The sequence below is a fragment of the Belonocnema kinseyi genome, chromosome 9 (assembly GCF_010883055.1).
Source record: "Belonocnema kinseyi isolate 2016_QV_RU_SX_M_011 chromosome 9, B_treatae_v1, whole genome shotgun sequence".
NCBI lineage: Eukaryota > Metazoa > Arthropoda > Insecta > Hymenoptera > Cynipidae > Belonocnema > Belonocnema kinseyi.
Window position 1 is genome coordinate 115,507,621 of NC_046665.1, and position 27,306 is coordinate 115,534,926.

Below are 27,306 nucleotides of genomic sequence, written 5' to 3' on the forward strand. Positions count from 1 at the left end.
GTTAAATTTTTAGTTTAAAAAATTATTTCGTATGTCAATAATTTAACAGTTGAATTTTCAACCAAGAAGATTTATTTTCTATCAAAAAGGACGAATTTTCAATGAAATAGATGGATTTTTTTCAAAATAGTTACATTTTTATATAAAAAATTAATTTTCATAACAAAAAACAACAAATGTTCAACAAAATATAGGAATTTAGAAAAAAATACCTAGTAGAAATTCATATTTAAAAAGATAAATGTTCAATCAAAAAAGTAACAGTTAAATTTTTTAGTTTAAAAAACTAATTCGTCTGTTGATAATTTACCAGTTGAATTTTCAACCAATAAGATTCATTTCCTACCAAAAAGACGACGTTTCAACGAAATAGGTGAATTTTCTACAAAATATTTAAATTTTCAGTTCAAAAAATTAATTTCCATCACAAAAAAACGAATCTTCCACAAAATATATTAATTAAAAAAAATATCTAGTACAATTTCATACTTATAAAAAAATTTTCAAACAAAAATAAAATCATTTAATTTTTAGTGTGAAAATAAAATTCGTCTGTTGATAATTTACCAGTTGAGTTTTTAACCAAGAAGATTTATTTTTTACAAGAAAATACGAATTTTCAACGAAATAGATGAATTTTCTGCAAAATACTTAAATTTTCAGTTGAAAAAATTAATTTCGAATTAAAAACAGAAAATTTTCAACAAAATAACTAGTAGAATTTTATACTTAAAAAGATAAATTTTTTATGAAAAACGAAATAGATAAATTTTAAGTTTGAAAAATGAAATCATCTGTTGTTAATTAATCCGTCAAATTTTATAGCAAAGTTTTAGAAAAATCTAAGTGTTGAATTTTCAACCAAGAATATTAATTTTCTACCCAAAAAGCGAATTTTGAACGAAATAGATGAATTTTCTTCAAAACAGTTACATTTTTATTTAAAAAATTATTTTTCATCAAAAAACAACAAATGTTCAACAAAATATAGAAATTAAGAAAATACGTAGTAGAATTTCATACTTAAAAATAGCAATTTTCAACCAAAAAAAATAGTTAAATTTTTAGTTTGAAAAATTAATTCATCTTTTGATAATTTAACAGTTGAATTTTTAACCAAGAAAATTAATTTTTTATCAACAAAGACGAATTTTCTACAAAAAAGTTCAATTTTCCGTTAAAAAATTTAATTTTCATTAAAAAAACAACAACAACGAATGTTTAACAAAATATAGGAATTTCAAACAAAAAAAAAAACCTAGTATAATTTTATACTTAAAAAGATAAATTTTCATCCAAAAATGAAATAGTTACATTTTTAGTTTAAAAAATTAATTGGTCCATTGATAATTTAACAGTTTAATTTTCTACCCAAAAGGTTTATTTTCTACGAAAAAAAAGGATTTTTTAATGAAATAGATAAAGTTTCTACAAAATAGTTCAATTTTCAGTTAAAAAAATTAATTTTCTAATTGAAAAAACACGAATTAAATTCGTCTCATGATAATTAAACTACCAAATTTTATACCAAATTTGTCTCCGCAAAATGTGACTGTTGAATTTTTAAACAAGAAGATAAATTTTCTACCAAAAAAGTCGAATTTTCGACAAAAAAGATGAATTTTTTAGAAAATACTTCAATTTTCAGTTGAAAAAATTAATTGTTCGCAAAAAATGAAAAACAAGAAATATTTAACAAAATGTACGAATTAAAAAAATACTTAGTAGAATTTCATACTCAAAAATATTAATTTTGAACCGAAAATAAAATAGTTAAATTTTTAGTTAAAAAAATTAATTCATCTTTTGATAATTGAACAGTTGAATTTTCAACCAAGAAATCTAATTTTCTACCAAAAAAGACGAATTTTCAACAAAACAGATTAATTTTCTACAAAATAGTTAAATTTTTCACATTTTTACTAAGAAATTACTTATTTTATAATTTATAATTTTTTAAGAAACTTACCCCATAATTTCCAAGTATTATGCTCCCTTTCAAGTGGTTGTTACGTAAGTTGACTTTTTGTAGATTATTTTGATTAGTTTTTTCATCTTTGTATGATTTGCCATGATCCCCTTTTGAGAGAACATCCTGAAAAAAATACCTTGAAGATTATTTTGTATTCTTTTTAATTAAAAAAAAATTATGAATAATGTTTTTTCTTCTTCAGTTTTTGTAAATATCTATATTTAATAATTTTATTTTTTAAATAACTCTTAATAACATTTCTCAGACGATTTTGATACAAATTTTCAACAAAATAAATAATTTGTTTAATAGAAAAGTTCAAATTTCATTTTAAAATATCAATTTTCTACAAAAAAATTATTATTAAGATTTATAGTCAAGAACATTAACTCTTAAACGAAAAAATTTCAGGAAAATTTTTACATTCTCAACCAAAGAGATGAGTTTTAAACTAAAATTATGAATATTTAACAAAAAATTTATAAATTCTTAATAACATTTAATAACTGTTTTTTTCAATTGTGAAAGTAACCGTATTTAACGATGGACAAATTTTGAAATTTTCAATCGAATATTTCATTTTTAAACCAAGAATATTTATTTTCTAAGAGAAAATACGATACGACTTTTCAAAAAAATACATGAATTTTCCTACAAATATTTGAATGTTTAAATTTTGATTTAAATTAATTAATTTTCAACGAAAAAAAAACAATATTTAACAATATAATTAAATTTTTCCAAAAATTCAAGAGTTACTTTTGTACCCAAAGAGGTTAATTTTTAATAAAAATGATGCATTTTTAAGAAAAAATCGAACTTTAAACAAAAAAGTTTAACATTCAACCAAAGAGATTTTTTGTTGTAAAAATGATTATTTTCTACCAAAAGATATGAATTTTCATCTAAATAGTAGAATTTTCATCTATAAAATATAAATTTTTAACCAATAATGCAATGGTTAAATTTTAAGTTAAAAGAAATATCATTTTCATTAACAAAAAAACGAACATTCAGCAATATAATTAAGTTTTAATGTAATGAAAAAAAATGATTTTAAAAAAAAATTAATAAATTTTCAAGTTAAAAAAATAAATTATTAGCCGCAAATATTGATTATTTAAATTTTCAGTCGAAAAAAATCAAATTGAACCAAAAAGATGAATTTTCAACCGAAAACATGAATTTTATTCCAAAAAAGATCATTTTCAATTTAAAATATTAATTTTCAACGGAAAAAGTTTTATTTTCTACTAAAAATGGAAGTCTTAAGTTTTAAGTTAAAACAATTAATTTACAATAAAAAGCAAAATAAATGAACAAAATAATTGAATCATCTACTAAAATGATGAATCTTCAACAAAGAAAATCAAAATACATTAATTTTCACCACATAGTTGAATTTATAATTTACAATTTGTAAATGATAAATTTTCAAATAAAAATCGAAAAATTACATTTTTAGATAAAAAAATTAGTTCATGCCTCATGAAAAATTTGCAACAAAATATTAAAATTTTTAAATAAATACCTTGATTATTAATCAGATTGTTTAATTTTCTGTTAAAAAAATTAATTCCTCGGGAAAAACTAATTTATAATAAAATAGATAAATTTTAAAATAAATAGCTTAAGTTTTAAAAAAGTAGTTTAATTTTTTACAAAATGAATGAATTTTTATTTTAATAATGGATAAAATTGTAACCAGAAATATAATGGTTAAATTTTCAGATGAAAAATTAATTTTTCAATAGTTTAAATAGTTTCAATAGTTTAATTTTTTAACCAAATAGCTTAATTTTCTCATAAAATAATTGAATTTTCAACAAAAAGTTAATTCATTACCAAATAGTTTAAATTTCTACTAAATTGTAGAATAGCTCCAATTTTCAACTTAAACAATGAATCTTCAAAGAAAAAAAAATGAATGCATCCCTATTATTTCCAATGTGGCAATTCAAAATGTTTATTAAAAACAATTATAGCAATGAAAACTAATTATTAGTCTGAAATGCACCAGAATATATATAAACTATGCAACTTTTTATTTCATGCAAGAAAAAAAAAGTATATGGCATATTTATTTTTATTTCCAGAATTGTTTTTATACCCATTTTGAACTGCGCGCCAACTATGGCCAAGAAGAATGTGGACTGACGGAGACACTGTAACTAACGGTCGCTGTGGCGCGTCAAATGACGCATCGAACGTTAGCGGTGCGAGAGGAGTGAACACGTGGCGATCCCCCTCGACTATACGACCTCGAATCGAGACATGCGCACTAATTTGTACAAGGTGGGCTTTTTAGTTCATATTTTTCGCCAGAAGGCGTCGCGCTCATCGCCGTTTCTCACAATAGAACTCATTCCTTCAATTGTATATGAGAGGGTCAGCAACTCTAGTCTTTACTCTGGTTTCCCTTCAAAAACACGCATAAATCTTTCGCCTTTTACTAAAGATTTCCGTGGAGGGGAACAACTGATGAGTCTAAAATACTAATTTTTTTCGTACCCGGCGAAAGCTGGGTCATTATCTAATTGAAAAAAACAATTTTTTCTAGTTATGTAAAGGTACAATTTATTTTTGTACAACATTATTTTGATGCGTAATTAATCTTATTTTGACCAACCAACATTACAAATAAAATTTTTTAAATCTTTTTTTTTAACTAATTAAGCAATTTAGGCACAATTAAAATTGTAATTCAGTAACAAGAAAATAAACTCATATCATTTCTACAAAAAAGTGTTCTAAATGCAACAATTTTTTTTTTAATTCGAGCATCTCTAAATTATGTGACTATTAAAATTTGGGAAACTTGACTTTTAAATTGTTATTACATACAAAAATGTAATTTAATATTGAAATTGATTAAAAATTGTTTCTAAGATCAAATAAATTCACCGTTCAAAATAAAAACTTTTCAATTTTAAACCATAATTGAATCATTCTAAAAAAAATGTTCAAAAGATGAATTTTAAACGAAAATTGTAATTGTTGATGTTTTAATGAAAACATTTTTACTTTTATTTGATAACAGTAGAATTCATCAGAAAAGGGATTTTCAAAAAAGTAGTTGAATTCTGAGCCAAAACATTAATTTTCAATCAAAAAGATCCATTTTTAACCATAGAGATCGAATTTTAACAAATATTTATACTTTTTTTTTGTACCAAAATAGACGAATTTTCAACAAAATAAATATTTAACAATATAGTTTAATTTTCTATAAAAAAAATGAATTATCGACCAAAAATTTAATTAGTTGATATTTAAACCAAAAGAAACCAATAAAAATCGTTTGAGTTGCAAACTTTCCAAGATTCAAATTTATTGTTAAATCTCCTAAAACTTTGAAACACTTTAAAGTTCTTCTGCCAATTTTTAAAGTCCTACAAAATGAAAAATACTGTTCTAAAATATTCCAGGTTCTTTTACATATTTAGAAGTATTCAAAACTAAAATTTAATCTTTTAACAGAAAACCTTATTTCAAATCAAATTAAAAGATATTGAATTTTTATCATTTCTAAATAAAGGCGTTTAAAATGGGCAATTTTATTTTGAATTGAAGATTTTCAAAATTGATTTCAGATTAAAATTGCGAAATGAGAACAATTTAAAAATATTAAAATTTACAACTTCTTATTCAAAACGTAAGGCGTTCAAAGTTAAACAATTTAAAATTGTAAACTTTTGAATTTAAATAAGTAAACATTCGAAGCGATTGAAATTTGATGAAATTCATATGAACTTATTTTTATATACAATTGCTTTTAAGCAACACAAATTTCAATTTTTAAATCTGAAATAAAATGTTTTACAATTTTAATTGACTCATTTAAAAAAATCTGTAACTAAAAATTCAACAGTTTCAAGATATTACTTTATAAATAAAAGAAAAGAATACAAAACAAGATTGCTATATAAGATTACAATATTGAAAATTAAAAAATTATGTCTTTCATACAATGTTTTTTTAGTTTAGTTTAAAAGGTTCAATTTTTTGAACATTTTAAAACAATGAATAATTTAATTTTCAATGCAATGTTCTAATATTTTATCCATTTTTAAGGCTTGGAATTCAAATTAATTTTTATTAAAACTAAAACAAAACAATTCTGAAATTATAGAAAATTTAAATATTAACAATAAGAATCAAAATAATCACGAGACGAATGAAAAAATGGCGGATATTACAAAATATCAGCGACTGTAAAATTACTGACAAAAGGACATTTCTAAATGTAAACAATTAGGAAATTGTCAAAGAACAAAATAATAAATAAAATAATTTTATTTGATGAAAATATTTGTTATTTTATGCATTATTATTAAAATAAATTTTGAATTATATAGATTAGGAAATTTTCTTTTTTTTTTATTTGAATATGACAATATTGTATTTTTAATGGATAAATATGAATAAGCAAAAGACTATATTTTAATTGTATAATTTTGATAGTATTCTAGTGTCAGGAATTTTTCGAATAATAACATTTAAACAATTGAAGAAATATTTTTTCAACCAATCTTCTTTATTTATTAACAATGCAATAAAGGAATAGTTTAAAGTAAGAAAATGTTATTTTTTTCAACTATAGTTTGAATATTGCATGATTATGTTCTTAATAAATAAATGATATTTATTTAAAATAAAACAAATAATCATTTGTTTGAATTTGGAAATTTTATACTTTTAGGAATTTTCAAGGTCGGTAATATCATGAATTGTTTGGCAATCTTATTATTCTGAAATTTTCCAATTTGCTTTTTGAATTTAGGCATTTTTTTTTAAATTTCCTTTTTCGGAATTTTTAAGTCGCCTAGTACTTTTATAGAGTAAAATATAGAGTAAACTATTTCTTTAACACAATTTTTTCGTTTGACCAACAATAACTTTAAAATAAAGAAAATTGTTTTAAATTAACAAAAAACCATTTCTTGTTTTTTCTGTTTCAACTTAAAGAAACCATTTCTTTAACACAATTTTTTGTATTCAGACAATAATAACTTCAAACTGAAGAAAATCGTTTTTTATTTTTAAAAAACCATTTTTTTTTTATTAATGAGGACGAATTTTCAAAATTAGCCAAAAACCATTTCTTATTTGTTTTATTTTACATTAAAGAAGATATTTCTCAAAACACATTTTTTTCACTTAACCAAAAATAACTTCAAAAAATTGAGGAAACCATTTTCTTAACCACATTTTTTCATTTAGCCATAAATGAATTGAAAATGAAGAAAATCATTTCAAATTAACAAAAAAAAATTTTCGAATCCAATTTTTTTATTTATCTAAAAACAACTCGAAAATGAAGACAATTGTTCAAAATTAACTAAAAATCATTTCTTATTTGTTTTATTTGACATTAAAGAAGATATTTCTCAAACCACATTTTTTTCAATTAAACAAAAATAACTCCAAAATAAAGAAAATTATTTAAATGACTAAAAATCCATTCTTATTTTATTTTCAATCAAAAATAACTTCGAACTAAAGAAAATTGTTTTAAATGAACAAAAAACCATTTTTTGACGCAATTTTTTTATGTATCCAAAAATATCTTCGAAACGTAAAAAATTATTTTATATTGTTAATTGTTTTATTTTGAATCAAGAAGCAATTTCTTAAAATACATTTTTTCATTTATCCAAAAATAACTTCAAAATAAAGAAAATTCTTTTAAAATAACATAAACCCCTTATTTATTATTTAAAAAAATTATAGACCCAATTTCTCAAAACAGAATTTTTTCATTTAACCAAAAATAACTTCAAAGTGAAGAAAGTTATTTTTAATCTACAAAAAACCATTTATTATTTATTTTTTAAATCAAAGAAGCCATTTCTTAAAAGTCCATTTTTTCATTTAGCCAACAATAACTTTAAAATGCAGTAAATTATTTCAAATAAACAAAAAAATATTTCTTCATAGATTTGTTTTAAATTAAAGAACCCATCTTTTAAAACAATTTCCTTTAATTAGCCGAAAATAACGTATAAATGAAGAAAATAATTTTAAATTAACAAAAAACTATTTCTTGTTCGGTTTGTTTTAAATTAAAGAAACCATTTTTTAAAACACCTTTCATCATTGAGCTGAAAATAACTTAAAACTAAAGAGAACCATTTTTTCTTGTTTTAAATTGAAGAAACCATTTTTTTTAAAACAATTTTTCATTTAGCCAAAAATAATTCCAAAATAAAGAAAATTATTTTAAATTAACAACAAATTATTCCTTTTTTGTCTTTTTTCAAATTAAAGAAACCATTTATTTAATACAATTTTTATTGTTTAGCCAAAAATATCTTTAAAATAAAGAATTACATGTTAAACAAAAGAGAAATATTATTAAAACAAAAATAATTTTTTGAACCCAACAAATTACTTCGAATCAGAAGAAATTTCTTTCCATCGAAAAACCGCTTTTTTGATTGAGAGCCAATAAATATTTTTCTTTGATTAGAAGAATTTTATTTTGAGGGCACTCTTTAGTGTTTTATTCAGAATAAATATCGTTAAATATTATCCATAATAAATAATTATTAATAAAAATTAAATGTAACGTACCGTAATCGCCAGTGCTCGCATTTTAAAAAAAGACGGAAGGTGTTCGATCGAATTTCCTGCTAGCGATATACTTTTCAGGTGTCGCAGTTCTCCCACTTCCTCCGGCAGTTCTTTGATCCCATTGCGGTCAAGAATCAATTCCTTCAAGCTGAAAACGCACCAAACTTGAAAAAATGTTTAAATCCTTTTTTCTTATTTCAATAAAATTACAAAAATATCGAAGCATTCACTGGCCATTCGTTAGTGGTTAGCGGTCAATGCGGACAGAATAAAAAAATTTCGTTCATTCTTTTATTATAATTTTTTTTCTTATTGGTCGAGAATTGTATTGGAAGTTGCATAGTTTCTCACGAGCTGATGGCACTGACCGTAAAGCTTTACTGTTTTATAGATTAGTTGAACTTCTTCCTATTTATTTTAAATATAAAAATTAAACAAATTAATTATCAAGAATTATTTTTGCTTATAAACGAAACAAATAAGAAATGGTTTTTTGTTCATTAAAATAATTTTCTTCATTTTGAAGTTATTTTTGGTTAAATAAAATAATCGAAAAAAATGTGTTTTAAGAAATATATTCTTTAATGTAAAATAAAACAAATAAGAAATGGTTTTTGGTTAATTAAAACAAATGATGTTTATTTTCGAGTTGTTTTTGCACAAATAAAAAAATTGTGTTAAAAAGTTGTTTTGTGGTAATTTACAACGATCTTCTTCAGTTTGAAGTTATTTTTGTTTAAATGAAAAAAATGGTGTTAAATAAATGGCTTATTTAATTCGAAAAAGAAAAAGCAAGGAATGGTTTTTTGTTAATTTAAAATAATTTTCTTTATTTTGAAGTTGTTGTTGGTCAAGAAAAATAGTTATAGCATAAACTAAAAAAGATTAGTTTCTGGCCAGTGGTATTTTTAACCGAAAAAGATTTTAAAAATTCCAAAAGGGTTCAAGTTTAGAAAGCAGCTAAACGTTGTGAGCCAAAAATGTAAATTTTTTATAAAAAAGTTAATTTTGATCTAAAAAGTTAAATTTCAAATCTGAAAGGTATCAATTATTAACAAAATTGTTGAATTTTCGACAAAGAAATTAAATTTTTTAACACAAAAATTAATTTATCACTGAAAAATTACATTTTTAACCAAAAGAGATAATGTTCCAAGAAAATAGTTGATTTATCAACCAAAAAAAAGATTATTTTTCAGCCAGTAGCATTTTTCACAAAAAAAGATTTAAATAATACCAAAAGAGACGAATTTTGTACGAAAGAGTTGAATTTTTTAACCCAACATTGTACATTTTTAACCAAAAAGTTAATTTTGATCAAACAAGTAAAATTTTAGTCCAAAAAGGATGACTTTATCAATAAAATGGTTTAATCTTCAACAAAAAAATTAAATTTCTAACCAACGGATTACATTTTTAACCAAAAAATATTAATTTTTAAGCAAAACAGAATAATTTTTAACAAAAAAATATCAATTTTGAAGCAAAGAAATGAATTGTTTACCAAAAAATACGCAATTTTAAACAAAATAATTATGTTTTCGACTAAAGAGATGAATCTTGAACTATAATTATGAAACTTAAAAAAAAGGAATTAAAAAAAAACAATTTAATTTTCTGATAAAAAAATAATTAACAATTTTTGATGTTAACAATCTTAAGAATAATGAATATTCCAATAATATTGATTGGAACAGTAGACAGAAAAATAAATATAGAAAAATATTTAAAAAAAGATTGTTGTTTAATTAAAAAATAAAAACATGGGTTTGTTATATTTTTTCATATGTTTGCAAAATAAGAAAGTGCATTTTATGTTATTATATCTCTTTGAGATATTTTTATAATGTTTGAAATTAAAGAACAATTTTAATATTATTTATCGTTAGAAAAAGTAGGAAAATTAGGATAGAATAGTGTAGGGCAGGATAGGAGAAGAGATATTAATAAAAAAAAAAGATAAATTTTGTTATTTAAATCTCCTTCTATCGCATCCCATCCTATCCTATCCTATTCTATCCTGTTCTATCATATTTAATTCCAGATAATTAAAATGAACATACTTAAAGCGGAATAAAAAATAAAAGCATGGGTTTGTTATCTTTTTTTATATGCTTTCAAACTAAAAAAAGTGAATTTAATGTTATTATATCTCCTGAAGGTATTTTAATAAATTTTGAAGTTAACGAACCATTTTAATATTGTTCATCTTCAGAAAAAGTAGGAAAAAATAGGATAGGACAGGGTCGTATAGGATCTGATAAGATACGATTGGACATGATACGATAAGATAGGACATGATATGATAGAATAGGATAGGATATGTGAGGAGAAATGAAGCGATAATAATAAAAAAGAAATGAAAAAATCTTTATTCAAATCTTCATCTATCTCCTATCCTATCTTATTCAATTCTGTTCTATTCTATTCTATCCTATATTATCCTAATTATTTACAGATAAAAAAACTTTAAGCGGATTCAAAATTAAAAACATGGGTTTGCTATCTTTTTTCTTATGTTTGCAAAATAAAAAAAGTGCATTTTATGTGATTATATCTCTTTGAGATATTTTTATAATGTTTGAAATTAAAGAACAATCTTAATATTATTTATCGTTAAAAAAGTAGGCAAATTAGGATAGAATAGGGTAGGGCAGGATCGGAGAAGAGATATTAATAAAAAAGAAGATAAATTTTGTTATTTAAATCTCCTTCTATTTCCTATCGCATCCTATCCTATCCTATCCTATCCTACCCTATTCTATCCTATCCTATTTTATCCTGTTCTATCATATTTAATTCCAGATAATTAAAATCAACATACTTAAAGCGGAATAAAAAATAAAAGCGTGGGTTTGTTATCTTTTTTTATATGTTTTCAAACTAAAAAAAGTTAATTCCATGTTATTATATCTCCTAAAGGTATTTTAATAAAGTTTGAAGTTAACGAAACATTTTAATGTTGTTCATCTTCAGAAAAAATAGGAAAAAATAGGATAGGACAGGATCGTATAGGATCGGATGTGATACGATAAGATAGGGCATGATATGATAGAATAGGATAGGATATGTTAGGAGAAAAGAAGCGATAATAATAAAAAAGAAATGAAAAAATCTTTATTCAAATCTCCATCTATCTCCTATCCTATCTTATTCAATTCTATTCTATTCTATTCTATCCTATATTATCCTAATTATTTACAGACAAAAAAAAACTTTAAGCGGATTCAAAATTAAAAACATGGGTTTGTTATCTTTTTTCTTATGTTTGCAAAATAAAAAAAGTGCATTTTATGTGATTATAACTCTTTGAGATATTTTTATAATGTTTGAAATTGAAGAACAATCTTAATATTATTTATCGTTAAAAAAGTAGGAAAATTAGGATAGAATAGGGTAGGGCAGGATAGGAGAAGAGATATTAATAAAAAAAGAAGATAAATTTTGTTATTTAAATCTCCTTCTATCTCCTATCGCATCCTATCCTATCCTATCCTATCCTGTTCTATCGTGTTTAATTGCAGATAATTAAAAAGAACATACTTAAAGCGGAATAAAAAATAAAAGCATGGGTTTGTTATCTTTTTTTTTATATGTTTTCAAACTAAAAAAAAAGTTAATTCAATGTTATTAAATCCCCTAAAGGTATTTTAATAAAGTTTGAAGTTAACAAAACATTTTAATATTGTTCATCTTCAGAAAAAGTAGGAAAAAATAGGATAGGACAGGATCGTATAGGATCGGACATGATACGATATGATAGGACATGATATGATAGAATAGGATAGGATATGTTAGGAAAAAAGAAGCGATAATAATAAAAAAGAAATGAAAAAATCTTTATTCAAATCTCCTTCTATCCCCTATCCTATCTTATTCAATTCAATTCAATTCTATTCTATTCTATTCTATTCTATACTATCCTAATTATTTAAAGACAAAAAAAATTTAAGCGGATTCAAAATTAAAAACATGGGTTTGTTATCTTTTTTTATATGTTTGAAAACTAAAATTCAAGTGAATTTTATGCTATTGTATCTTTTTGAGATATTTTAATAATAATGGCCATTGACGAACCATTTTAATATTGTTTATATTTAGAAAAAGTGAAATTCAATAGATATATAAATTTTCATTTTGAAAGAATAAAGCCAGAAGTAAACTTAAAGAAATAAAATCACTCAAGCTAAACACATGAACCACCCACAGGATGTGCACTTGGGCGAGGAAGGTTTTGGATTACAGTGAAATCCTGAGTGTTACCAACCATTGTAACCTCGATTGATTGTTAACTTTTACTGTCTTCAGTATTTGATGATCAGTTAGACTTTCGATTTCTAAAAAATTATAAATTATATCCTCAAGTTGTTCGCTTTCTGAATTTATTTCATTTGATTAAATTATATATCTTGTAAACTAATTTTTTTTAATAAACATATAGAAATTCCATAAGCCCCATAAAGAATAATACGTATTTTCCATAAGAAAAAAAATTTTTTTTGTAAATTTTATTCAGAATTGTCAATATTAGGTTAATTGAGTCGAAACTTTAAATTTTTCTTTAAAAGTAGCTGTAGAGTACAAATAAAGAATTTTGTTGTGTCGCCTCCATAAATCTGTTTAATAGTCCCCCAAAAAAACCCCATAAGCGAAAAAATGGGTTCTGCTATTTTTTTCGGTAATTGTAATTTTCTTACGGTTTTTTTTTAATACAAGTTGTTTCTCATACATAAAATACTATTTTTAATTGCTAATTATATGTTTACCTCATTTATTTAAACAATTTAATATTGTTTTTAGCAATTTATCTCCGAATAGAGTTAGACAGTTGCGGGTTTTCAGAATTCTTCAATTTATTTTCCGCTTTTTAATTAGAGTTAGGTATTCATTAATTTATACTAACAAAAGTAATTGTTTAAACAAGCAATTACTGTTTCTAATTATATTCTCTTTGAATGTTGTTACAAAAGTTGCGGGTTTTCCTGAAATATACAACTTTTTGTCTATTTTTCACTTAGAATGAGGTAATTATTAATGCAGTTCACTAAACCTAATTATTGTAACAATTAATTAATATTTTTATTAATATTCGCTTTAAATACTGCTAGAAAGTTGCGGTTTTTTCAAATATTAAATTTTTTCCGCTTTTCAATTTGATAAAAATAATTTTTTAAATAAACTGTTATGGTTTTGAACTATCTAGATAGTTGCGGTTTCTTTTGAAATTTTCAAATTCTTGCACAATTTTTATTTAGAGCGAGGTAATAAACAATAAAATTTAGCAAAAATAATTGTTTAAACAATTTGTTATTGCTCATAACTATATTCTTTTAGATAATGGCTCGAAAGTCTCTATTTCCTCTGAAATTTTAAACATTTGTTTAATATTTTAGTTATAGACAAGTAATAAATAAACATATAAGATAATTATTTTTTAAACAATTTTTTTCTTTCTCGTGAATATGTTTTTCCGAAATAAAACTGAAATTTAAAACATTCTTCAAAACTTCTATCTGGATAATTTTAAATGTAAATTTTCCTTAAAGTACTAATTAGGAGCCTTTTTGTTTAAATTAATATTAATAATAAGCAATTTTTCCTAACTACAAATTCAAAGAAAATTATTTAGAAAATAATTTTGTTAACTTTCATTAATTATTACCTCGCTAAGTAAAAAGTGAACAAAAAGTTGAAAAGTTCAGATAAACTGCAACTTTTTACCACAACTAAAAAAAAATAATAATCATAGATTGTTTGAAAACTTATATCTCTTGATTTGAATAATTCTCATTTCACTTTAATTAAAAAGAAGAAAAAAATAAAAAAATTTAGAGAAACCTGAAACTTTCGAGCATTATTCCAAGAGAATTTTTGTTATGAATAGTTTATACATGGTTTAAAAAATTATTTCTGTTAAATTTAATTTATTATTGCCTCACTCTTATTTTAAAAATTGAAAAAAATAAAAAACATTATGAAAAAAGCCGTGACTTTTTGTAAAATATCTAAGAGAAGATAGATATTAACAATAATAGATTCTTTAAACAATTAATTCAAATATTATATACTAATTAAGTTTAACAGTTACTCTCATATAACAATCTTGTTAATAATTTATTTTCTTTGTATTTCTATTTCGATTGCCTCTTTTGCAGTAACTTTCTTTGGACTATTATATTTTTAGTTAAGAATTTTATTTCTTGGTTGGAAATTCAACAATTTTCTTTAAAAGCCATCGTTTTTTGTTAAAAATTCAACTGCTTTGTTGAAAATTAAATTTTTTAAAACAATTTAACTACATTTTTTATTGTTAAAATAATATGGTTTACGAAAAGTTTAACTGTTCCAGTTAAAGATTTGTCAATTAAGTTGAACTGAACAATAAACTGAACGATAAGCTAATTGGTTAAAAATGTATTCATTTGTTTCCATCTCTGGTTAAACATTTAACTATTTATTTAAAAATTCAACTATTTTACAGAAAATTCTTTTTTTCCTTTCTTGACTGAAAAATCTTTATTTGTTGAAATTTCATCCATTTGGTTAGAAAATTAATGAATCTATTTGAAACTTTATCTTTTTTATTTAAAATTTGACTAATTTGTCAGAGATTCTATTTTTGGTAAAAAGTTTAGCATTGATCTATTTGTTTAAAAAATTAATTTTTTTGGTTAAAAATTCGTCTTTTTGGTTAAAAATGTAACCATTTTGTTAAGAAATCCATTGTTTCTTTTTCATGAAAAAATCAACCCTTTTTTAGTCAATTTTAATCTTTATAGTTTAAAAAATCGACTACTTTAAAGTGGATCGTTGTATGTAGAAAATTGAAATATTTGGTTAAAAATTCAACTGTTTTGTTAAAAATTCGCCCTTCAGACTGAAAATTCATCTTTTATATTATACAGACGTATTTTTTGTTTAAAATAAATGCGAAAATTTAAAATTTTAATTGAATATTTTATTTGTTTCAGATGCTTTGTAAAATTTTTAGAAAACATTGAAATTAACTTTGTTGCATTATCTACTTTTTAAAAATTGGCTTCAGCCTTGGTTCATTGTATATAGAATTTTGAGAGTTTTCACCCTTTTAAAGATAAAAATTAAAAAAATTAAAATTACAATATATAAAGAAATTTACTTTTTGGAAACTATATATTTCACTTTTTATATTTTTTTCTTGTTCAAGATTAAAGTCATAAGCGCAACGGTCATAAATGTAGAAAAAATAAGTTTTTCTCAGCTTAATATGAATTCCCAACAGTATTAAAAAATTTTATATACAAAAGTTGTAGATCTGGCAAAAATAGACTTTTTATATTCTTTGAATTTTTTTGCTTAATCAACAGTTTCGGAGGAAAATTGAAAAGGAAACTAAAAAATTAGTCAAAACAGAGGGGCATGCATACTCTGTCTCATCTCATAACCTAACGTATCCTATCTTGTCATGTCTTATCCTGTCATATTCTATCCTATTATATCTTGTCCTATCCTATTTTGTTCTATCCTATCATGTCCTATCATATACTGTCCTAGCATATTCTATTATATATTGTTTTATCCTATCATGTCCTATCCTATTCTATCCTATCATATCTTATCCTATGTAGACTTGAGACAACAAGTAAAATTTTCTATTTAATTGTTTTCTTTTTTTAATATCAGTGGTTGAAAAATATGGAAAATAAGTGAAATGAAGGAAATTCGAAAATTTAAAATGCAATTATTTAATACGTTTTACATACGTAAAAATTTACATAAACATTTTTTTTGAACCTGAACACAACACTATTTAGCTCTTTGAGTTTAAAACTTTGACACTAAAACCCGTTTGGAGTGCCAACATTGGAACAAATATAAAATAGCAAGTTTTATTATTTTGTATTTTTAATTCAACAGTATCCGGAAGCGGTGATGATATTTGAATGTCCTAACATATTTCTGGAATTGAACACTATACACAAATAACTATAGATTAGAAAAGGTCCAGGTAATAAGTAATGTCGATTAGGGTACAAGGTAAAGTCTACTATGCTACGGGATAAGATCGGCTAAGATATGGTGTAAAGTTGGCTATGGTACGGGATAAAGTCGGCTAGGACACGGGGTAAAGTTGGCTAGCATAAGGATTCAATCATCTAGGGTTCGGGATAAGGTCGATTAGTGTACGGGGTAAAGTTATCTAAAGTACTGGGTAAATTTAGCTAGTATGGTTAGTTACTGTATGGTTTAAAATTCGCTAGAGTACAGGGTAGAGTTGACTAGGGCACAGGGTAAAGTTGGCTATCATAGGGATAAAGTTGACTAGCATAGGGTTAATATGGCTAGGGTACGGGATAAAGTCATTTAGGCTACACAATGAAGTAATTTAAAAAATAGGGTAAATTCAGCTGGGGTTCGGGGTAAAACCGGCTAGGATAACAGAAAAAATTGGTTAGGGTAGCGGTAAAGTTGGCTGGGGTATGGAAGAAAATCGATTGAAGTTGGGAACAAAGTCATTTAAAAAATGGGGTAAATTTGGCTCAGTTAATGGGTAAATTGAGCTAGGGTGCGGGGTAAAGTTGGCTAGGGTACAGAAAAAGGTTGGTTTAGGTGTGGTCAGGATATGGGATAAAAGCGATGAAAGTGCGGTAAAGTTGGCTACTGTTCGTAAAAAGTTTTCTGAAGGTACAATTAGAACACGGGGTAAAGTCGGTTCGGTTACGGGGTAAAGTCTACTAGGTTCTAGCCCGGGGCTACGAAACTCTAAAAATAGATCGGATTTCGTTTTTTAAAATTATTATTTAGATTCGGAAAGTCGTAAGAAAATATAGCAACTATTTGTAATAAACAATATTTCTATATTCTATTATCCATTTTTTAATTTTCGTCTTAATTTTTCTCGAAAATGATTAATTACACAAATAATGGCAAAGAAGAAAAGTAGTGTAATTTTTATAGATCTACAACTTTTTTAAACAACTTTTTTAATACCTTTATTAATTCAGACGAAAAATGAGAAAAAGTGACATTTTTATCTTTATTTTATATTTGTTTATAACTAAAAGGCAACTTATCTGCGTGGCACCATCTTGATCTAAAAAAATAGTTACTTTTGATTTGCTCTAATGTGGCGAATCCGTGATCCTAATTTAAATTATTCCGATTCGGTTGGAAATTTTCGTTTTCAAGTAAGAGCTTGCAATCTAGGTTAACGGGTTGAAGAACTCGAATGCACAGTGCGTTAAGTTTATTCGATTCAAGAATATAGATAAAGAAAATTAACTAGGGTATGTCATTCCTTTGTTTCAATACTACTTTACAATTTATAAATCAGATTAATGAGAAAAAATTACCAAGTTTTAATTAAGTTTCTATTTGAATTATTTTTCTACTTTTTACGTTGAGTGTTAGAATTTATAAATAAAACTGCAATAAGTTTCCTACCCGCTTCAACAGAGGGCTCTTCCTGTAGGATTTTGAAAACTAGAAATGGTGTTGCGCAAAAAAAATTTTCCTCGGGAAAATAAATTGAGAAAAATAAAAATTAAAAACCTATAAGCCAGAAAATTATAGCGAATTTTTCTCAATTATACTTTTTCTGAAAAAAATTGTATTGAAGTTAGATTTCTTGTTTAAATGTCGGCATAAAACCCAAAGAAACATGAAATTATTTTTCAAATTTTTCAAATTTTCAAAAAGTGTTCAATTAACTAAATCTAAAAAAATGTAAGCACAATACCTTTCATTAATGTTTTAATTCTAAATTGTGTTTTACTGACCAAAATTATATTAAACAAAAATTGGGAGAATTTTGTGGCCTATGGAAAATGGGTAAACAAAAAAATTGGTCCAAAATAGAAACTTTTACCAGGATGGGCGAGTATCCAATATAACTAGTAATTATAAATAAATATAAATTTTTCTAAAGCTAATAATTATTCCGTTAGTTTACGTTAATAAATTTTCATGTAAAATTACACAAATATAACAAAATTAAAGAGAATTGAAGACAATTTGGAATAAAATTTTTTAAAATTTAATTCTTAATAGTTGAATAATCAAATTTTTAACAGTTCAATTTTCTTGAATTTTCAGAAGTTGAATTTTCGAAAGCTGAAAAATGAAAAGAAAATTAAATATTCTACAGTTGAAAATAAAAGAAATTCATCTGTTAAAATTCAAATAATATTGAAATTTGAAGAAAACTCAAAATTGAATTGTCAAGAGTTGAAAAGTAAATTTTCTTAAGTTTTGAATTTAAATTTAAATTTAAAATTCGACAATTCAAATTTTAATAATTGAAAGTGAAAGCAAATTGAATTATCAAACATTAAAAAATTGGAAAAAATAAAGCGACTAAGAAATCCCGAAAAATGAAATTTTCGATACTGTAAAATTCTCAAAATTATAAAATTGCCCAACTAAAAAAATGCAGAATTGGAAAATACTCCAAAAATAAAATTCAAAACAGAAACTTGCCGGATTATGAAATATCAGAGCTAGAAAACTCGCCAATTCAAACAATTACAAGAATTGTCATTTATCAAATATTATTTATGTATTAAAAATACATTAATCAAATATTTTTACCAAAAAAGTTTTTTTTTTCAATATTTGCAGCTTTTTTTTTAAATTATTGTTTGAATTTAAAATAACAGTAATTGAAAAAAATATATTTCTAGATGAAAGTTTTTTTTGAAGGTTCATAGTATTTAAAGAAAAATACAAGAAACGTTCTCGAAAATCATATTTTTGAAATAAAAAAAAATAAAGAGAAATTTCGAGATAGATCAGTTTTGAATTGAATCCCGCAGTTTTTTATTAGAAAATGTTATTAGATCCTGGGAAAATTAAGGAACAATTTTTTTTTTTTATTTGAGACACACGAGTTTTTTAATTTTCATACAATTTTTATGCAATTGTTTTTATTTAAATTTCAAACAAAAATGTTTGAAATAACAAATTTTTCTTTGATACAAATATTTCATTATTTTATTTTTAATATATAATTAATATTTATTCAGCAAAATTTTTTCAATATATACATTCAAGAACTTTTCACTTCGAATATTTTTTTCTATTTCGGTGATATTATTAATTTAATTTTTAACATTTGAAATTGAATTTTAATTTTTCCTAATTGTCAGTTGCGAATTTTTAAAAGTTGAATTCTGAAATCTGCAAATTGAAGAAAATAACATTTTCTTTAGTACCAAGATGAAAAAAAATTAGTGTTGGAATTTGAAACAAATTGAAAAATGATCAAGAATTGAACTTGAATTTTCAAAGATTGAGTTTTCAACAGCTGAATTTTCTTCAATTTTCAATTCTCAAAAGTTGAATTCCTAAAAATGTGAGATTTTTGATTTTTTTAACCTTGAAAATTAAATTTTTAACGGCAGAAAATTAAAGAAAATTCTACTTGGAAATTTAAAGATAAATTCTAAACTAATTTTTCAACTGTTAAAAATTAATAAAAATTTCAAATTGAATTTTTAACAGTTCAGTTTTCAATATTTGAATGAGCAACTTTTGAAAATGTGATTTTCTTGAAGTTTCAATGGAAAAATGGGAAGAAAATTAAATTTGAAACAGTGGAAAATAAAATTGTAAGTTTTCTTTCATTTTCAACAGTCGAATTTTTTATAGTTAAAGATTGAAGAAAATTGAATTTTCAAGAGTAGAAATTTGACAAAAATTCAGATATTGAAATTTAAATGATATTCAATTTCGAATTAAAAATAGGTGCTAAAAATGTTATATTTACATAATTTTACATCAGAATTTAATAAACAAACATTTCAATCTATGAAAAAATGGAAAAAATTGGATTTTTTTCGAAAAACGGTCACCCAATGGACTGAAATTTCAGTAAGTGTCACTGAAATTTCAGTGAACAGTTACTAATTTTCTGTAAAATTTCGATGAATATTAATAAATTTTCACTGATTCGAATTTAGAGTTGCGTGGGTGTATCGTAAATTTGCCTCAAGCTAATTTTAATAATTTTTTAGTGAGTTTTCAACTGATGAAAATTCAAGAACATTTAATATCGTATTAATAAAATATTATTGAAAATGTTATATTTACACAAATTTGCATCAGAGTTCAATAAATAAACATTAGAATTAATTGGAATTTTTTTTCGAAAAAAGTATATTTTTCTGATAACGGGTCGACATCGGCAAATAACTTTTGGGAAAATTATTAATTATCCAACTGACTCTCAGTATGGCATTTACAAAAAAAAAAAAGAATCCAACACTGATCATCTTCTTGGCAGTATAAAAACTTACTAAAATTTCAGTAACATTGATATAGAAATAAATTCTTCTAATATCTAATAATTATTCCATTAGCTCACGTAAATTAGTTAATTAATTTTTTTCCTGAATAGCACCACCGTCACTTTTAATGCATAATATACCACATTAATATTTTGTTAAAAATCACTTTTCAAGGAACAAATCACTCACGAAAACGACACTCGATGAGTGATACATTTCACTTTCGAAGCTCATCGTTTGCAATCACTTTTTCACAGAAGAACTTTTTTTAGGATTTGAGTAAAATCCTGGGGTGAAAGAGGGGCAATTTATTTTATTTATTTCCTTGAAGCGATTTATTCGTCATTAGTCTGGCGTTTAAAAGAGCTAGGTGCATTCAACAAAGTGTTCTTTCTTGGACTGAATACTGAATACGAAAGAAGTAAAGAGGCTTAGAGTTCACTTGTTGGAAAAGAGAGCGAGAGAGAGAGAGAGAGAGAGAGAGAGGGAGGGAGGGAGAGAGAGAGAGAAAGAAAAGGGGGGCATATGGACGACCAAGGATGGGTTGGCTGACCACTCTGATGTAACAAAACAAAATTACCTCTGCCAGGAGTATAAAGCGAGACCGCATAATACGCCGTGTCGGAAGCACGACCGGGCCGGGTTGCCGGCTACCTAAGGCTAAGGTGGTTTTACGTCTACGGGTGGTAATGCCCCCCAAGTAACGCCACGCCGCAAGTAACGCTCCAGCGATTACATGCGATCCTCATTTCTCATCCTCAACTTATTTTCAAGCGGATTAATAAATCATCTATAATTCCCTCTTTGGAAGGAAAGTACGTAAACTGCGATTTAGTCTAACTATTATAGCCCCTCTCACCCGGAAGCTCACTGATTTCCCATAGTTTAATAATCATTCATTTTAAAATCGTCGGTTCACCAAGTCTTTGAATTGAGTAGGGGTCAAGTTTCGAAAGTGGTCCAAATTCTACCTCACAGAGAGGAGTGAGGTAAACCCGTTGTGCTATCGGTGAGAGTGTCACTGCACTTCGGTTTGGTGTGGCGTCCGCTCCAGATTCGGGGCACTGGTTACCCCAAACTTACGGAGATCAGTCGATCCGAAATGTGGGTGCTATATTTTTCTAAACTGCGCAAACGTGGAATGGTATGGAAACCGCAGTGTGTCCAAAATGGCTCGAATATACTGTTCATTAAACGGTTCGGCCTGTTCGGGGTAATGGTTTTCTCAAATCAGTGGAGCCGTTCTACTAAACAGAAGAGCCGCTGTTCACCGTGTGATTGGTGCGACAATTGTACGAATTGGGTTATCGGCTCTACCAAACTGCTCCTCGTGTAGGAGTAAAGGTTAAGCCAGGCCTGCTGAGCAAGGAGATATTCGAAGATTTCTAAACGTAAGGACTCAAATTGCTGATGTGAGTTTTCCACCTCCATCTCACACTTGAGCTCTCTCGAGTGAGCAGAGACAAGTGATGGTGGAAATGCGCCATCTGGACTTTGAGTAAATTTCTCCTTGCTGGTGAGACATGGGCTAAGTGATATTCAATATTTTGGTAACATGCTTCGTCTTTAAGGGCGCAGTAGGCGAAAATGCATTTGTTTGGATAAATGACTGTTAAGGCTACAATTTTCATCCGACTTGGACGGTTTTGTTTTTACATTTTTATAATATATATTAAGGATTCTTAATTAATGAATGGCACTTGTTTTACCCATTGAAAATTCTACTCAAAAATCGAAAAATTAAATCTTGAGACAAAAGAGGCAAGTTACATTATAGTTTAGTTAAAAATTCATCTACATGGTTGAAAGTTCGCATTTTTTTTAAATACAACTAATTTGGTAGAAAATTAATTTTCTTAACTGAAAATTTAAATATTCCAATTTTTATTCTCAATTTGTATTTATTAGTTTAAAATTTGAATAAAAATTCATGTAGTTTGATAAAAATTCGTCTTTTTTGGTAGAAAAAATTGTCCTGCTTGAAAATTCTTTTTTTGGTTGAAATTTAATTTTTTGAAGTTAAAATTTATATATGCCATTTTTAAATTCAAATGTATCTTCTTTAGTTGAAAATTTAAATATTTATTTCACAAATTTCGTAGGTTAAAAATTTGATTTCAATATTGAAGATACGTTTCTTTGTTGTTAAAAATCTACTTTAAAAACTGAAAATTTCACTATTCTATATTCAGTTGATTTTTTTTGGATGAAGATTCAACTGTTCGGTTGAAAGCTTTTCTTCTTTAATTGAAATTTAATATATTCGATTGAAAGTTCGTTTTATTTTGGTCAATTATTCTTTTTTGGTTCCAAATTCATCCCCTTGGTTGAAAACTCGCCTTTTTGGATTGAAAATCCAACAATTTTTGTAAATAATTAATTTGTTTCGTTGAAAATTCTTTAATTTGATTGAAAATAGAACTACTTTATGGAAAATTAGTTTTTTTTATTCGCTTTTTTAATTAAAAATTTGATTCTTTTCGTAGAAAATTAATCAGTTTAGTTGAAAGTTCTTTTCTTCGTTGAAAAATTGAACGATTATTTTGAAAATTTGTTTTCTTAGTAAAAGAACAATTTTTTAAATTTAAAATGTAAGTAGACAACTTTTTGTTACAAATTAATTTTCTTTGCTTGAAAGTCCAACTGTTTGCCTAAAAATTAATCTACTTTGTAGAAAATTTAACAATGTTATGAAAAAGTTGTTTTTTTGGGTTAAAAATATAATTTTTAACTACAAATTTTATTATTCCAGATAAAGCTTCATCATTTTAATGATAAACTCATCTCTTCGGCCGAAAATCTATTTATTTTGTTGAAAATTAATTTTTTGTGGTTGGAAATTTATCTTGTTATTTAAAAAATTCATGTAAGTTGTAAAAAATAGTATTTTTCCCTAAATTTGTTTAAATTAAAGGAATAAAAAATACGATTGATCATTAATAAAAGTCTAAATAAATTTTGCTCAAATTCCTATTTTTAAAGATTTTTCCATTACAATTGATTCGTTCTGAACGATATTTATGGCCAGATGAAGGATAACTATGGCTGGCTCAGTTATAAATTTTTTTCCACGTCTTACATACGTTTTCTCTTCACTTTTGCCATTAAATTATACCGCCGAACAAGTAAAGTGACTGGTATTACAGATAGAGTTACGTGCTATTGTCGAGAGTCGAGAACGCGTGCCGCTAGTTAATTAAAGAATGAAAGTGCCGATTCCCCGTTTCGATCCTATCCGATCTGATCGCGCATCCGTGATTTTCTATCGGCCCAGCGGAAGTGCCTCCTTCCTCGCTTGCGAGTTAATCGGCTTTTCTACGACATTCGACTACGTTCTTCGACTTCGACTTCAATGTACTCAGCTGATTATCTTCTCCTGCAATCTCTTCAACCGTTCAAATCTTTAGGAATCTAACACTTGGCCTTTCAAATTAAACCTATTCTGGCGAACTAACTATTATTTCTCCTCCTTTCCCCTCTCTTACCTTTCAGTCCTTCTTAATTCCTCACTTGCCACCTCTTCTACTACTTTTCCTACTTCTCTTCTCATCGCTATCTACTCTTTTAACTTTCTCTAGTTCTCCTACATCTCCTACCATTCCTACCTCTCCCACCCCTCCTACCTCTCTTAAAACCTCTCTTATCACCCTCACTTCTCGTACCTCTCCCAATTCCCGTATCATCTCCTCTATCCACTTCCTCTACTTCCCTTATTTTTCATACTTTTCTACTCCTCATTTTCTCTCGCTTCCTCTACTTCTTTCTAACGTATTTCTTCAATACTTTCCCGTCTCCTTGCTCTTTCAGCTAACAGTTCCCTTCTACTGCTTCCCTTCGCCAGCCATCACTTCCCTATCCTTCCACTACTTTTCCTACTTACCTTCTCATCGTTCCCTACTCCTGTGACATTCCATAGATCTCCTAGTGTTCCTACCTCCTCTCTAATTACCCTCATCTCTCCTAATTTCCTACTTCTCTTATCATCGTCCTTACCCGAACACCCCGCCTCTCTTATTCCTTATATTTTCTCAATTCTCGTTTTCTCTTCCTTTCTCCACTTCTTTCCAATTCATTCCTCCAAAACTTCCTCGTCTTGTCACTTTTTCAGCTAAGAGTTCCCTTCTTCTGCTTCCCTTCTTCAGCCCTCATTTCCCAACCCTTCCACTACTTTTCCTATTTACCTTCTCATCGTTCCATACTCCTCTCAAATTCCATAACTTTCCTAGCGTTCCTACCTCACCTACCATTATCCTCATTTCTTCTACCTCTCCTACTTCCCTTATCATCGTCCCTACGCGCTTTCTCAACTTCCCTAGAAATCATGTAGGTAGAGTTGTGTCAAAACTTCCTACTGTTTTAATCGGCTACGAATTAACCGGAACCAGAAGTGATGAAAAGCGCGCCGTTTTCAAACCAATTTTTACAATAAATTTACAATTTTGAAGTATAAAATGAGGAAGAAGATAACATGAAATATGAAAAAATTAAAACTGTGTGACATATATAAAAATAGAAACAGTTAAGAAAAAAATCCATTTTGGATTGAAAAGGTACATACTTTTTTATTTCAAAATTCACTTGTTTTTATGAAAAATCGCCTTTTTAGGAAAAAAATAATCTTGTTGGTTGACCATTTATCTGTTTTGTTAAAAATTCGTTTTTTTCGATTAAAAATCATTTGTTTCAATTGACAATTTAAATATTCCATTTTTAGTTCAAAATTGATTCTTTTTTAGTACTTTGTTAAAATTTTTGTTTTTTTGTTAGACAATTCATCTTTTTGGTCACAATACTATTTTTGTAAAACTCGTTCTTTGTTTGATTGAAAATTATTATTTTTTTAAATGTAATTTTAATTACTCGACATTTGGTTGAAAAACGATCTTTTATAGTTGAAAATTCAACTATTTGGTTAAAAATTTATGTTTTTTGTCAAAATTTAATTTTTTCCATAGAAAGTTCATGTTCGTTGTTGAAAAATTATTTTTTCTGGTAAAAGATTAATCATTTTGGTTGAAAATGAATTTCTTTGATAGAAAATTGATTTACTTGTTGAAAATTCGTCTTCTTTTATTGTAATCATTTTTTTAAACTGAATATTCAACTATTTCATAATCGATTTAAAATTGGAAAATTCACCTATATTTCTGCAAATTTCTATACATATTTAGTTAAAAATTTTCTTTTTAGTAAAACATTAATATTGTTGATTGAAAATGTATTTCTTTGCTTGAAAATCCAATTATACCGTGGAAACTTTTTTTAAAAATAAATTTATTTTTTATTTTAAAAAAAAAGAACCATTAGGTTGAAAACTCTTGGTTTGTTGGTTGAAAATCATTTCCATAACTAAAAATTAACATATTTAATTTTGAGCTGAAAATCTTTTTTTAGTTGAACATTTAGATATTTGGTTAAAAATTAATGTATTTTGTAAAAAATTAATTTTCATGGTTGAAAGTTCATCATTTTGGTTGAAAATTTGACTTTTTTTCGTAGAAAATCAATCTTCTTTGTCTATTCGATTTTTGTTTAAAAATTACTTTTTGTTTCAATTGAAATTTAAACTATTTAATTGAAAATTAATGTATTTTGTCGATTTTTTTGCAGAAAATTAATTTTCGTGATTGAAAAATCGTCCCTTTAGGGTATAAAATTAATATTCTTAGCTAAAAATTGATCTATTTTGTTAAAAATTCAACTTTTTAGTTAAGAATTCTATATTTCGGTTAAAAAATTAATTTGTTCGGTGAGAGATTCATCATTTTTGTTAAACATCAATTTCTGTCACTGAAAATTTATTTATTTTTTTAAAAATTCGTCTTTTTCATGGAAAAATATTCTTCTTGGTTGCAAATTTATTTTTATGGTTAGAAATTTAACTATTTGTTAAAAAATTCGTTTTTTGGGTTCAAGATTTATAATTTTCGTCGAAAAAATTCACATTTATGGTACAAATTGATCTTTTTAGTCTAAAATACATCTTTTTGGTTAATAAATCATCTATTGCGTCAAGAATTCACCCCTTTTCTTGAAGATTTATAGTTTTATAAGAAATTTATTTTTAATTTATATTCTTTAGTTTAACATTGAACTATTTCGTTGAAAATTCATCATTATCGGTTGAAAATGAATCTTTTTACTGAAAATTTAATAGTTCACCTTGACTTTTTCGGCAGATAATTGATCCTTTTTAGTCAATAATGCATGTAATTTGTTGAAAAATCGTATCTTTTGGTAAAAAATCATGTTCTTGGATGAAAACTCACCTACTTGGTTAAAAGTAATTTTTTTGATTGAAAATTCATCATTTTATTTGAAAGTTCACTTTTCTTGCTTAAAAATTTATGTAATTTGTTTTAAAAAAAAAAATTTCGGTTGAAAATACTAATTCGTTTAAATGAAAATTTAACTATTCGATTTTTTGTTTAAAAGTTACCTTTTTTAGTTGAAAATTTAGGTGTTTTTTTCAAAATTCGTCTTTTTGGGTAA

General features: G+C 25.4%; 1 protein-coding gene and 1 further gene across 1 annotated transcript in view; one reads left to right on the forward strand and one right to left on the reverse strand.

Annotated features, from left to right (window-relative positions):
- Nucleotides 1-27,306, reverse strand: part of LOC117180288 (protein phosphatase PHLPP-like protein) — a 103,607-nt gene that overhangs the window by 39,171 nt on the left and 37,130 nt on the right. Inside the window, exons 4-5 of the mRNA XM_033372702.1 lie at nucleotides 8,549-8,696; nucleotides 1,970-2,095 (exon numbers count right to left, since the gene is read on the reverse strand). Of these exons, the coding sequence (XP_033228593.1) occupies nucleotides 1,970-2,095; nucleotides 8,549-8,696 (274 nt within the window). The remainder of the gene's footprint in view (nucleotides 1-1,969; nucleotides 2,096-8,548; nucleotides 8,697-27,306) is intronic.
- Nucleotides 4,378-4,500, forward strand: LOC117180963.